This window comes from Syngnathus typhle, linkage group LG1 (genome assembly GCF_033458585.1).
Source record: "Syngnathus typhle isolate RoL2023-S1 ecotype Sweden linkage group LG1, RoL_Styp_1.0, whole genome shotgun sequence".
NCBI lineage: Eukaryota > Metazoa > Chordata > Actinopteri > Syngnathiformes > Syngnathidae > Syngnathus > Syngnathus typhle.
This window is the reverse complement of record NC_083738.1, coordinates 9,103,269-9,116,690: the sequence shown is the minus strand read 5'-3', so window position 1 is coordinate 9,116,690 and position 13,422 is coordinate 9,103,269. Positions and strand designations below refer to the sequence as shown.

The window sequence follows — 13,422 nt, the reverse complement described above, 5'->3', positions numbered from 1 at the left end:
AGACTGAAATAATTACAAAAAAGTCAATCTCAGAGACTTGAAGAAAGATTTTTTCCACATAAACTAACAATTTTGGATGCCTGTGCAAGCTAAACCTCCTATCCACTCTGAACTACCTTTGCAACCGTAAGGGTGTCAGTTTCATGCATTTAAATACACAATTTTAAGACACATGTACTTAGGTAAACGCTACGTTGCTAGTGATGTCTCTTTCTTTACCGGATGCGGGTCATTGTTATTTTCACACACTGGACAGACTGAGATTGCATTTAATGTGGAATGTGAACATTCACACACACACGCGCATGCACGCACGCATGCACACACACACACACACACACACACACACACACGCGCATGCACGCACGCACGCACACACACACACACACACACACACAAAAATCGGATTCCACCAAAAAAATTAAAATTTAGCATTAAGACCTGCGGTGTGAGCGTATATTAATAAACCTGACAAGTACTCATTAGGAGTGTTTTTGTCAAAGCCTTATTGACCATTGTATCATAGCTTGGGTTTGCAAATATGCCTTTGCCAGACAACTGGCTCTGTTGTTTCTAAAGGTCACCTGAGACACTTTAATGAGCAGGCTTTGTTCGATGATCTAGCATTAGCAAAACAGCACAGAATAAATATCCCTGAGGTTGAGGATGTTAGGTCTTACAACCAAACTCCCCTTAAGACAATAAAAATTGGAAATTGCCTTGGTCTCTGGGTCAGTCCTGATTTTGTCTGAGCTTGAATATCAAAAACACCAACCACTGGTAAAAAGCAAAAAGACCTCACATGAAATACATGACTGGCAGTTATACAGGTCATTCAGAAATAAATGTCGTCAGGTATAAAAGTTTATCAGGTGCTCGCCACCAGCATCACCACACCTCCGCTCTTTCATCAATTCCATTGTTGTTTTTGTCAAAACTAAATCTAGTATGTTAATGCAACCCTTCTACAAAATATTTTCTCAAAGCAGTGTTTGTATTTGATGATTTTATATCTCTTATCATTTTGTCAGCTTGATAATGGTACCAGTTTGACCCCGTGACGGATTGATTAGTTGTTTATTACTTGTTATGAAAACATCCCAAAATGTTCAACTAAGGTTCTACCATTGCGGGTGTGTCATGCTATTGGACAATTATCGAGCATAATAGTCAGTCACTGTGAGAAACTTCCATTTGGTTGTAGAATAGCATTACCATGACCTCTTGACCTCAGCAATGACAAGACTAAACAAAGTACCATGGAACTCACCTTGTACACTTGACCATAGGTTCCATTGCCTACCACCTCCACCAGCTCAAAGATACCAGCGGGATCCTGCAGAAAATGAGGTCAAGAAAAGAACACATAAATGGACTTCATCAATACAGCTCAACAAAGTTAAAATGAAACAATGTGTACTGTACTCCATAGTTGCGGCTCATGTTGCACAATTCCGTTGTTCCCCAGGGTGACTAAGGAAGTGGGGTTGCAAATCTGGATGACATTATCATTTACATGCACTACTCATGGCCCCTAAGGTTTCCTCGTTTCCTATCTGACATTTCTGTGGCTATAAAGCAGCGAAATGAATAACAACGCACAAACACATCTCGTATAACAACTCATTTAAGTTAATTCGTTTGTTTCTGTCAACGTTAACAAAAATGCATTCTGTAAAGCATCCAGAGTGTCGACAATCCAAAATTCCCTTGAAAAACTGTTGCGCGTTCAAACCGTAAAGTTGCATTAGACAAGTGACACTGCTGACAACAGTCACTTAAAGATAGTCACTCAAGACGTTTATCAAGTTGTTAATATGAGCCTTCTCAAACATTAAATACAATATACTGCAGTAGCCAACTTAAACAATGTTTACAATAACAAAAACAGCGACGACAAATTAACGCAGTGGTTAACAACATAAACTCTTAAAGTTGTGTCTTGTCTTACTCTCAGTGCAGCAAGATCTATGCTCTCCAAACTTCGAGTGGTGTTTTCTCTCGACATTGCTGCCAATGATGTTGTGAAGGCGTTGATGTCTGTGTTCAAGTCATGGACGGTCTCGTTCTCTCTCTTCGTCAAACTAACGGACTTGCCTGCACACCATTCTCAAGTTGTGCTAACACGATCAAGCTAGCATGGCAAGCGCACCATTTCCTAAAGCACCTTTCACAATAATGACTACTATAAATTTGAAAAAATAGTATTACATTGTTGAATATTTGTTTTACGTTTTACTTCAGTTATCAAACACTATAAATATTGTGTTTTCAATAACTTGTGTTTTCCAAATCTTTTACTTTTTGGTACCTCACTGACCCATCATATTTCTCTAAAATATTGACATCCGCCTGGCTCACCTCACGCTACTCCATACGTCTTCTAACTTGATTTGTTGCTTCCAAACAGTTTTCTGCTTCCTTCTTGTCATACAGTGCCAAGAAAAACGGAACAAAACCTCGGGAATCAGATCTCAACTGAAAGGAAAAACCTTGATGTCCCCCCAAATAATACTGATATATTCATGTTAAATCCTGGGGGAAAAAGCTTTGCCACTGTGTCATATTACAATATTATTATGTGAATAAAAATCAGGACAAGCTGCAGGTCAACAACGTGGTGCCGGCGGGCCCAATTAAGGGCCACATAAAAAGCCTGCAGCCATGTTCCGAAAATAGGTCATCAATGATGGGACATTGTAATTTTCTAGGAATGGCATTGAGGTTATCATTTCAAAATGCAAACATTGACAGAGATTTATAGACAGTGTTGCTTTTTGATATTTAACTGTTTCGGAAGGTTGTGAGAAACCATTACTACACTGTCGGCGATAACTCTGGTTTCCTCCCACATTCCCAAACCATGCATGGTAAGTTAACTGAGCACTCTAAATTGTCCTTAGGTGTAATTGTGGGTGTGAATGCTTGTTTGTCTCAGTGTGCCCTGCGATTGGCTGGCGACCAGTTCAGGGTGTGCCCCGCCTACTGCCCAAAGTCAGCTGGGATAGGCTCTAGTGCGCCCGCGACCCTTGTGAGGAAAAGCGCTTTGGTAAAATATAGATTATACATGACTGATGCAAAAGAGTCTTATGACTCAGTCGGGGAGTCATAGTAAAATAATAAGATCTTTTATGTGGTGCACAATTTGCATGTGAGTGTTTCTACAGTATGTGTCTGTGTGTTAGGAAGAATACAGGATCATGGCCAAAAGATAGCAAGTGACTCTTTTGCGCACTGTGTGTGTGTGTGTGTGCGTGCGTGTCAGCGTGCGAGTGTGTGTGTTTGTGTGAGTGTGTGTCAAAGTGAAGAATGCTCTCTCTGTGGTCTCACACAGTAGCCCTGTTCACACCAGGGTCAGCTGCCTACACACACATGCACGCACAGGCACACATCTTTTGCAGCAAATTAATCTAAATGACACTCCATTCTTTACATCTATCAAACAGCATTCCAGTGAGTGATTGTTATACGTCCCATTTTCCAAGTTACCATTACTTTGACTTAATTTTTTTCCTTATAGTGGAACATGCTTTGACCAAACAACAAATGATCAACTGAATCTCGACATTTACAAAACAATTCCAGGAATTCAATCAATTAAATAAATGACTGTGGGGTTTTGAACAAAAGCTCCTTTATTATCATTTTATAATTAATCCCTATGGAGCAAAAAATTTACCCCTTTATTAAGGAAGGAAAATCAATAATAAGATGAAAAGAAATAATGGAATTAATATTCATTAAAGAAAAATGTCTCATTAGAATTTACCAATGAAAATCAAACATAACTTTTGAATAGTGCTTCAACAAAATTATTATTGTTATAATTATTAATACTATTATTATTAACCAAAAAAACGTCATGAAACAGGGATAGCATGTCAATGTATATACGTATATACTGGGTTGGATTCACTACAAACAATGTCATTCATTTGTGCAGAAGGTTTGGTGCATTGCCACAGAAAGAGATAATGGGAGTAGTAAAGCCGCATCATTCTCTTTCATACAGAATCTCGAGACATTTCCTGTTACTGGTGGACTCAAAAGCAGCAGCCTAAACAATGTCACAAAGGCATTTGTTTTGTGTTTTTAATTGCTTTAATGTATTCCCATGGTTGTACTGCTTACATATTAGGTTGTCTGTGAATGTTAGGGTTTTTTTCTATTTTGGGCCAATTGGATTTTAATCACAATGTCCTAACATGCCAATCAAACTGAACAGGGCATTCAGAATTAGTGATGTTTTCTGATGTAGTAATTCAGGACTTGTTTTACATCTATTATAATTCACATTTATTGCTTGAAAGACACAGTAGCAAATGGTCATTTTTGGCACAGCTTGAGAAAGCTGCACCGATGTTAAGAAAATTGAGCATAAGTGGGACAAATTGGAAACATGCACGCCACACATCCATTGTGAACGACTCAGAGAATTTCAGGAATGCATTTCATAAGCTGCTGCTGCACAGTGAAATCAATGTTAAATTTCTAAATTGTCAACATATCCGCATATGTCGACCATCACGTGCCCAATGCTAAGCTACGTGCCTCTATGGCAGTGCTTCTCAATTATTTTCTGTTACGCCCCCCCCCTAGCAAGAAGAAAACTATTCGCGCCCCCCCCACCCCCACCGTGACTATCCTAACTTGTCTTGTACGTCGTAAAATGTTGCACTGTCGCAAACGTCACAGAAGTAACAATGAGAGCGCCACTGCCCCCTGCTGTAGTAAACGCGCAATTACACTTTATTCTAGTACTGCCAAAAAAAAAGCCTGTTCCCCAGGGTCACACGCGCCCCCCCAGGAATAGCACCGCGCCCCCCAAGGTGATCGAGCAAGCCTTGTCTGATACGAGAGCATTGCGGTCGCATGGAGCGTGTCTGAAGTGAACAGCAGAGAAGAAAGGCAAAGTGTTGTGAAATAAAATGCACAGAACGGATGCGCAAGACACGTCAGCTATATAAAGAGCGAGAGTTGTTTTCTTCCCATTAGTTTCAATTCACAGTTTAATTAGCAGTTTCAATCAGCAAATAACAAAATGCGTATTACAGGTAATATTTTATTTCACAACACTTTGCCTTGTTCCTTTGGTCTCTGCTGTTCATCCTAAAACACAAAGGCGCTCGCTCTTTAAGCAATGCGACAGTGAGCGCCCGCCGAAGAGTGCGAGTACGAGTCGAAAAAATGGCGACGGGAGGGCAGGTCCCGCTCTCAAAGTGCACGTCACTGACGCCCGGAGGGGGAGGTGGGAGTCGCAGGGGGAGAAAGGGAGGAAGGAAAGAAGAGGGGGAGGGAAGGAAGGAAGGAAGGAAGCAAGGAAGCAAGGAAGCAAGGAAGGAAGCAAGGAAGGAAGGAAGGAAGGAAGGAAGGAAGGAAGGAAGGAAGGAAGGAAGGAAGGAAGGAAGGAAGGAAGGAAGGAAGGAAGGAAGGAAGGAAGGAAGGAAGGAAGGAAGGAAAGAGAGAGGGAGGGAGAGTGGGCGGGTGACGAAGCTGGAATGGCCCCTACACCACCGGTGTGAGCTGTCAATCATATTGCCATGACACAGCAATGATATATTAAAAAAATAAAAATACAAAAAAAATATTAGGTTCATTTTGGTCTGCTGGAAAAATAAAAACGAGTTCCAATTCTATTGGAGGCAGTGTCTAGCTCAATTACATATTGTTGTCAAATCCTAACAAATCTGACACTTAATATGCAGAAAGGTGGAATTTTTGCAGGAATGGTGTCAGGTTTATTTCAATGACTGAATAACTATTAAGAGAAGAGCAACAGCAAACAAACCACAAGTGAGACAGAATATTAAGCCTTTTCTCGCGAGGAGAACGATAGAGAGAGGAAACTCGGTTACAATCTCCATCAATTTTGAGTTCTCCCTCCACGTGCTCCTCTATTTAATGTTTTGGTTGCCCTGGTTACAGAGGCGTTGCTACACCAAAGGGAGGGGCGATTGTGTCTGTAGCAACGCTGATTAGCTAAGGAATGTAGTGTGGTGTGAATTAGCACTTCATTGTCGGCCCGTGACCCCTGCAGAGTTTGTCCATCTGTTCTTCTACAGTTGTCACGGCCGAGTCGTCCGCGAGCAAGATCAGATAACTCCTGTGGAACAATGCAACTAAACCTTGGCTAGACTTTATCTACTTAGTAAATTAACACGCAATAACAATGAGTGACTTGTCCGAAACCCTTGAACAAGACTTGAGTAAATATGGGATAACTCCTACGCAACCACGTCAAACTGTGTTTACCTCTTACAGGAACAAAAACACACAGATAACATAAGGACAGGAAGGACACATATGGCTGACAGAGATCAAAAGTCACTCAAGAGAAAGAACCTAGATGAAAGGAAAGCCATAAACTCATCAATGACAAGGCTTTACTTAAATTATTCCAACAAATGGTGTAAAGAAAAAATCCAAAAACCCAATAGAACCGGCGCTGAAAAGAAACACGTTAGATAAGTGAATTAGCATGACATGCCATCTAATCGCATGCCAGATAGAAGATGAAAAAAACAAGGAAATGTGGCTGGCTCCTTTGGTTTTCGAGGTTTCAGTCATCATTTCCCTTGTGGCTGCCGCTGTGCAGCTCTCAGTGCATGTTAATGGACCTAATGCAAATACTAAATGCGCTACAAACAAAAGGAATCCCTTCAAACATTCACGGCAAAACATAAAGGGCAAGGTCAAAGTTGGTATGATTACTATCAACTTTATTTGCCGAGCTCCGCCTCCTCGAGGTAACACCTGCACCTCTGCACGTGAGGTGTTTGCTGCGTTTCCTCCCTCTCTTAATGTAAGCTCGCTGAAATGTCAAAAAGATTTCAAATAGTGTTGGCTTGTGAGTGAACAACTCGTTCAAAAAGAACGAATCTTTTCAGTGAACGAGAGTTAACGAATCACTTCCTAAAGTGATGCCCATTGAAGCTGGTGCTACCTCGCCGTAAAACAAAACGAAGAAGAAAATCAGCCAATCAGCAGCGCCAGCGAGCGTTAGATGGAGGAGGGACTTTACGAGTCAGTGACGTAACTTGTGTGATTTGCATTTCCAGTTCATCGCGAGAACGGATCAGTGAGGGAACGAATCCGGACTTTGCGGACGAGTCAAGGAGTGAAATGCCTTCTTGTGCATCAACGGATTAGTCAGTGAAGGTGTTGCGTCTCCCTCCTGGCGTGAACTATATTAAGTCAGAATGTCGAAATGCGATTTGCCAAGGAAAGAAAGAACAACTCACTGAAACAACACTTCTTTAATGCACGGCTAACTTATATACATGAAGGGATGCAACAACGGGGAGATGATGCTTCTCTTTGGGTGATCTTGATTTTATAACACTTGTAGTAGTTTTTAAATAGCAAAAATTGGACATTTGGTTAACTGTGTGACGTTACAGCAACAGGTGAGGGCGGGTGTGGCACTTTTCACTTTCAGTTCAGCTTTGGCCATCATTTTTCTCTAATGAACTGACGTGTTTTTAGGTACGCTTGAAAATGGCGACGTACCTAAAGGAGTGTCCGTGTGACATCACAGATCAAACAGAAAGTGGGGGTGAGGGCGGGTGTGGCACTTTTCACTTTCAATTAAGCTTTGGCCATGATTTTTCCCTGGCGTAAATAAAGGTTGACCATTCGCTTGTGAGTTACTCCATCAAACCATATTCATTCCGGGTATTGAGAGCCAGGCTTCCTTAGTGGAGTTGTTGGTCCTCTGGGCTCTCACCCCCAGCAACACGGGTTTCAAGTTTGGTGGGGCCCAAAAAAATTATTATGCCCTGCATTTGACCCATCCCCATGTGATCGAGGCCTCCGTAGTGGAGTGGTTAGTCCTCTGGGCTCTCACCCCAGCGACACAGGTTTGAATCTGGGTGTGGCCGAAAAAATAAACTTGCAACACTAGTGGCTCGTGCCCCATATAACTAACTATAGTGTTTTTTTCCGTGTATAGTGCGCAAAATTTAACTAATTTATTGTCCTCAAATCTGGGGTGCGCATTATACATGGGTACAAAAAATTTTTTAATTTTTTTTTTTTTTTTTTTAAGTCCCAATGCTCGTCACACACGTAGGGAGGCAATGGGTCCCATTCTTATAGTCTTTGGTATGGTCTTAACTAGGCTGGATGTAATTTTTTTTGTTGGCGTTGATTTCTCCGACTGCCCGTAAACCAGTGCTTCTCAATTATTTTCTGTTACGCCCCCCCCCTAGCAAGAAGAAAACTATTCGCGCCCCCCCTCCCCACCGTGACTATCCTAACTTGTCTTGTAAGTCGTAAAATGTTGCACTGTCGCAAACGTCACAGAAGTAACAATGAGAGCGCCACTGCCCCCTGCTGTAGTAAACGCGCAATTACACTTTATTCTAGTACTGCCAAAAAAAAAGCCTGTTCCCCAGGGTCACACGCGCCCCCCCCCAGGAATAGCACCGCGCCCCCCAAGGTGATCGAGCAAGCGTCTGATACGAGAGTGTCTGAAGTGAACAGCAGAGAAGAAAGGCAAAGTGTTGTGAAATAAAATGCACAGAACGGATGCGCAAGACACGTCAGCTATATAAAGAGCGAGAGTTGTTTTCTTCCTATTAGTTTCAATTCACAGTTTAATTAGCAGTTTCAATCAGCAAATAACAAAATGCGTATTACAAGTAATATTTTATTTCACAACACTTTGCCTTGTTCCTTTGGTCTCTGCTGTTCATCCTAAAACACAAAGGCGCTCTTTAAGCAATGCGACAGTGAACGCCCGGCGCGCTGCGGTTGCGCGACCACACCAAATTAAGCTCCCTGCGCAGTGCGCACTGAGGTCCACTTAAATTTTAGATCAGGACTTTAAAAATATCTTCTAAATTTCAGCGACGGCTCTGTCACCGCAAACCGGATATCATACGGAGGCCGCCATTACAGATGCCCAGAACGGATGCGCAAGACACGTCAGCTATATAAAGAGCGAGAGTTCAGTTCTCTACCTAAATCCGTATTACAGGTAATATTTTATTTCACAACACTTTGCCTTGTTCCTTTCTTCTCTGCTGTTCACTTCAAACACGCTCCATGCGACCGCAATGCTCTCGTATCAGACGCGGTGGTGCGTTTACGGGCAGTCGGAGAAATCAACGGCAACAAAAAAAATGACATCCAGCCTAGTTAAGACCATACCAAAGACTAAAAATGGGACCCATTGCCTCCCTGCGTGTGTGACGATCATTGGGACTTAAAAAAAAAAAAAAAATTAAAAAAAAAAATTGTACATGGGTGCAAGCTTTTTTCCAGCATCAGCATGCCATTTTTAGGGGTGCGTACTACACACGGGGGCGCACTATACACGGAAAAAAACGGCACACCTCCCTAAAGCTTAGGGTTAGGTTAAGAGCTAGGGTTAGGTTTAGAGCTAGTGTTAGGGTTAGAGCTGTGGCTAGGGTTAGGGTTAGAGCTAGGGTTAGGGTAAGGCTTAGAGCTAACCCTAAGAGTGCGAGTACGAGTCGAGAAAATGGCGAGCTAACCCTAGCACTAACCCAGGGGTCGGGAACCTATGGCTCGCGAGCCAGATGTGGCTCTTTTGATGATTGCATATGGCTCGCAGATAAAATAAAATATTGGCGAGTATGCTAAAACGTTCATGCTGGATGTAGCCAATGAATTTTTTCATGATCTTCCGAACAAAGCGTCCTGTACTTTTGCGCTACGCTTACTGTCTGCTGTATGCACACTGGCTCCGTTTTGCTCCTCTTATTTATTGTGTTATCTGTTTATTTATTATTTATTCAACATTCTTATTATTTAATGTTTGTGCCTTCTTGTTTTTGTATTGTGTCGTTTACTTGTATGTCTATCGTGTAATATGTCTCGTCACCGTGGGATAGAGAAAATGTAATTTCGATTTCTTTGTCTGTCTTGACATGTGAAGAGATTGACAATAAAGCGGACTTTGAAGACAAGATAATGAAACGGATACAAGACATGCCTCTGTCGGCAAGAACTGTTCTGTAATGATGAGTGTTATAACAACATTATTTAAAAGAATAAATTCAAGAGGCTTATTATACTGACATTTAGTTGAATTCACTTTTAAAATATATTATATGGCTCTCACTGAAATAAATTTCCCAATTTTTTGCTTTCATGGCTCTCTTAGTCAAAAAGGTTCCCGACCCCTGCTCGGGGTCTGCTAACCCTAACCCTAACCCTAGCCCAAACCCTAAACCTAGCTCTAACCCTAATCCTAACCCTAACCCTCTAATCCTAACGCTAGCTCTAGTTCTAACCCTAGCTCTAACGCTTACCCTAGCCCCAGCTCTAATCCAAACACTAGCTCTAAACCTAACCTTAGCTCTAAACCCAACCCTAAGCTTCAGGGAGGTGGATGGTTAAATGGGGAAATACACGATCAACTGTGTTGCAAATTTATTTTTTAGGCTGGACCCAGACTCAAACCCATGTCGCTGGAGTGAAAGCCCAGAAGACAAACCACCACACTACGGAAGCCTCGATCACATGGGGATGGGTCAAATGTAGGGATGTAAATCGCGGGTTTTTTCACGCTACGATATAATATCGATATAAAGAACTACGATACGATATTTGCCGATATCTTAAAGCCTGCTGCGGTTCATTCACGATGTATCGCGATCTAGTGCTCTACGATCGATTAATCGATGCGTATCGATGTATCGTTACACCCCTAGTCAAATGCAGGGCATAATAATTTTTTTAGGCCCCACCAAAATTGAAACCCGTGTTGCTGGGGGTGAGATCCCAGAGGACCAACAACTCCACTAAGGAAGCCTGGCTCTCAATACCCGGAATGAATATGGTATGAAGGAGTAACTCACAAGCGAATGGAAAGCTACGGACCGGTGACGTGTCAGAAATATTTAGGGTTAGGGTTATATGGTAGTATGGTAAGGTAATATGAATAAATGATACATTTATGATAAATATATAAATACGATTAAATAAAATGATTTTTTTTAGTAGGGTTTTTGGGAGTTTTTCGTAGCTCTTTTGGGGGGCTTAAGATCAGGGGATGCTTTGAGAATAATTGACAATGATATATATATATATATGTGTGTCTTTGGTGACATTAGGTACTGTAAATCCCTGCCGTTTACAAGCTTCTACCCAGCGAAAACATTTCTCTCGGTTCTTCCACGGCTTTTTGATTGGCTGTTTGATCTGTGACATCACACGGACACTGACTTTGCATGTCCCCGTAGTTGCAGGTGAGAGGTGAGCATCTGGATCATCTCATCGCACCGTGCCCTTGACGTGGCTTCTGTGCACGGCGCGATTCCGTCTCTGGCGCTCCGCCACAGATGAGTTGAGGCCCTGCGTGAGCGCCGGGAGGCCAACGGCGGTCCTGGGGGAGGACAAAAACACAATTCCTAACTAGAACGTAGACTGGAGGCAGATGGCAAGACCAAAACAGTCGCTGATTCTTTTTCAGGCTTCCACTTGACTAAAATAGTACCTGACTTGTCTACAAAAGTATTTAAGAGATATTTTTAAACACCAAAGTGTTTTTTTTTTTCCACACTTGGATATGGAAAGGTGCATTGAAGTGTTTGACACCAAATATAGTCAAGTAGGGCTGCAATTAATGATCATTTTGATAATCAAGTAACGTCATCTATTTTGTTGATTCATCAAAGAATTGTATTTAAAAAGAAAACGTTTTAATTCCTATCCCTTCATTCAAATACACATGTAAGGACAAATAAAATGAGAATCACTTACGTTTTTTCTGTTTTCAGATCCAGTTTCGGAAATGTGTTGTCAGAGAATTTGCTGCAAAAAAATCGCTTCGATTGGAAATGTACCATTTCCACGTCACGGCTAACACAGCGACGCTTTCTGATACCTTACCAAATATCATCCGCAAGGAAGGCTTTGGTCAGGTTGTAGTTTTCGGGGGTGATTCTCTTTCTCTTGTTGAGCACAATATCTTCCAGCAACTCCTTGTAGCGCACAATCTGGAAGACGCACAAATGTTGCCCTGAGTTGAGACACACAATGCATGGCAAAGGCTTTGAAATGCGAGCCTCACTTGCTGGGACTGTGAACGGTTGGTGTTGTACAGCTGACGGATGATGAGCTCACATTCCCTCAGGGTGGACGCACGCGGTGGATTAGACAGACCGTTGTGGACTTGTAGAGGCTGCAGCGAGGCTGAATACCCGCGATTGGCTCTGTAGGGTCCGTGAACCTCGGCATAGTCTCCCATGTTTCTGTAATCAACAATAACATTCTCATGTTAGTTCACTTCGATTTCACATAACAGGAAATAAATGGATGAATAAATGCAACTTGGGGACATATTCACCTTCGCATTTGGTTCTGGGCTACTTGGCTTTGCTTGGGTGCCATATGGATGGTGCCATCCATAATCATCTTCAATCCCTCGATTTCATCAATGCAATTCATGGCAAAAGTCGTCCAAGGCAACCAAATTTATGCCGCGTTCTAGTGACGTCGGATTGACGAGGACCCCCGTTGTTTTTCTCAACAAAGAACTGACGTGCGGTTAAGTTTGTTAAAGTTAAAGTCTGACACAAAGATCAGAGTACAGTATCAGAGTAGTAGTCTTTTATACAGACGGCTCGCGCATAGTGGACGACGTGCTGACGTAGCCAGGCAGGCGTACGTGCACTGGGTATGCCGCGTTCTAGTGACGTCGGATTGACGAGGACCCCCGTTGTTTTTCTCAACAAAGAACTGACGTGCGGTTAAGTTTGTTAAAGTTAAAGTCTGACACAAAGATCAGAGTACAGTATCAGAGTAGTAGTCTTTTATACAGACGGCTCGCGCATAGTGGACGACGTGCTGACGTTTTGAACAGTTGGTTTTTGGTCCAATAAAGCGTTATTTCACAAAGGGGGAAACATATTAGTATCAAATGATACAATGCAATTCTGCAACACTGCAAAACAACATCATATAAGCTTCATCAAATAGTTTACAGAGAAGAGTGCATTGGGTTTAGTTTATTAAAATTTTTAAAAACAAATTTAGAGCAAAAACTACACACTTTTATATATATATATATATATATATATATATATAAAAAGCACTACCTCATTGGGTATTTTTAAAAAGTAAAACCAAGCAAAATATGAAAATACAATACATTGCAATATATGGCTTCATGATTTTCTCCATGGTTGCTCAGAATTACGAGCTCGTCATTTGATTCGACTCAACTACAGTTTATTTTACACTCACCACTAGAGGACGATGTTGAGTCAATATCAAAGTGCCTTTGGCGTCCTCATCAGACCCATTCATTAAAATATAGTATGCAAGCGGCGTCTTATAATAAGTTGCCAAACGTTTACCCACTTTTAAAATGATTTTCCTTCATTTTATACCATTTCTAATTAGATTTACTGTGCATGATATTGACATCATGTTTCACACACTGCTATATTA

The 13,422-nt window shown here is 41.7% G+C and overlaps 2 protein-coding genes across 6 annotated transcripts in view; both read right to left on the bottom strand.

Moving 5' to 3' along the window:
- si:zfos-2326c3.2 (mitogen-activated protein kinase kinase kinase kinase 4) overlaps window positions 1-2,129 on the bottom strand; it is a 46,814-nt gene extending 44,685 nt beyond the window's left edge. For 2 of the 4 annotated variants that reach the window (XM_061272560.1, XM_061272584.1), the window contains exons 1-2: window positions 1,952-2,128; window positions 1,271-1,336 (exon numbers count right to left, since the gene is read on the bottom strand). In XM_061272560.1, the coding sequence (XP_061128544.1) occupies window positions 1,271-1,336; window positions 1,952-2,008 (123 nt within the window). In that variant the 5' untranslated portion in view covers window positions 2,009-2,128. Of the gene's footprint in view, window positions 1-1,270; window positions 1,337-1,951 lie in introns of all 4 variants that reach the window. The other 2 variants (XM_061272577.1, XM_061272568.1) reach the window with 2 other exon arrangements.
- A 7,118-nt stretch (window positions 2,130-9,247) lies between these two features.
- LOC133150210 (coiled-coil domain-containing protein 74A-like) lies at window positions 9,248-12,817 on the bottom strand. Of its 2 annotated transcripts, XM_061272595.1 has the most exons (5): window positions 12,317-12,817; window positions 12,041-12,221; window positions 11,860-11,966; window positions 11,731-11,781; window positions 9,249-11,353 (listed from the first exon to the last, which is right to left on the bottom strand). In XM_061272595.1, exons 1-5 carry the CDS (start codon window positions 12,415-12,417, stop codon window positions 11,242-11,244), a joined length of 552 nt encoding a protein of 183 aa, XP_061128579.1. In that variant the 5' UTR covers window positions 12,418-12,817; the 3' UTR covers window positions 9,249-11,241. The 2 variants fall into 2 exon arrangements, with proteins under 2 accessions (XP_061128587.1, XP_061128579.1); XM_061272603.1 differs by lacking the exon at window positions 11,731-11,781 and having other exon boundaries at window positions 9,248-11,353.
- Between the last annotated feature and the right edge of the window lie 605 nt (window positions 12,818-13,422).

Coding starts and splice junctions, on each gene's coding strand:
- LOC133150210 (XM_061272595.1), bottom strand. CDS start 12,417: ATGAATTGCATTGATGAAATCGAGGGATTGAAGATGATTATGGATGGC. Junction 11,967..12,040: donor ACCGTTCACAGTCCCAGCAA/GTGAGGCTCGCA, acceptor TGCGTCTTCCAG/ATTGTGCGCTACAAGGAGTT. Junction 11,354..11,730: donor GATCTGAAAACAGAAAAAAC/GTAAGTGATTCT, acceptor GTCCTCCCCCAG/GACCGCCGTTGGCCTCCCGG.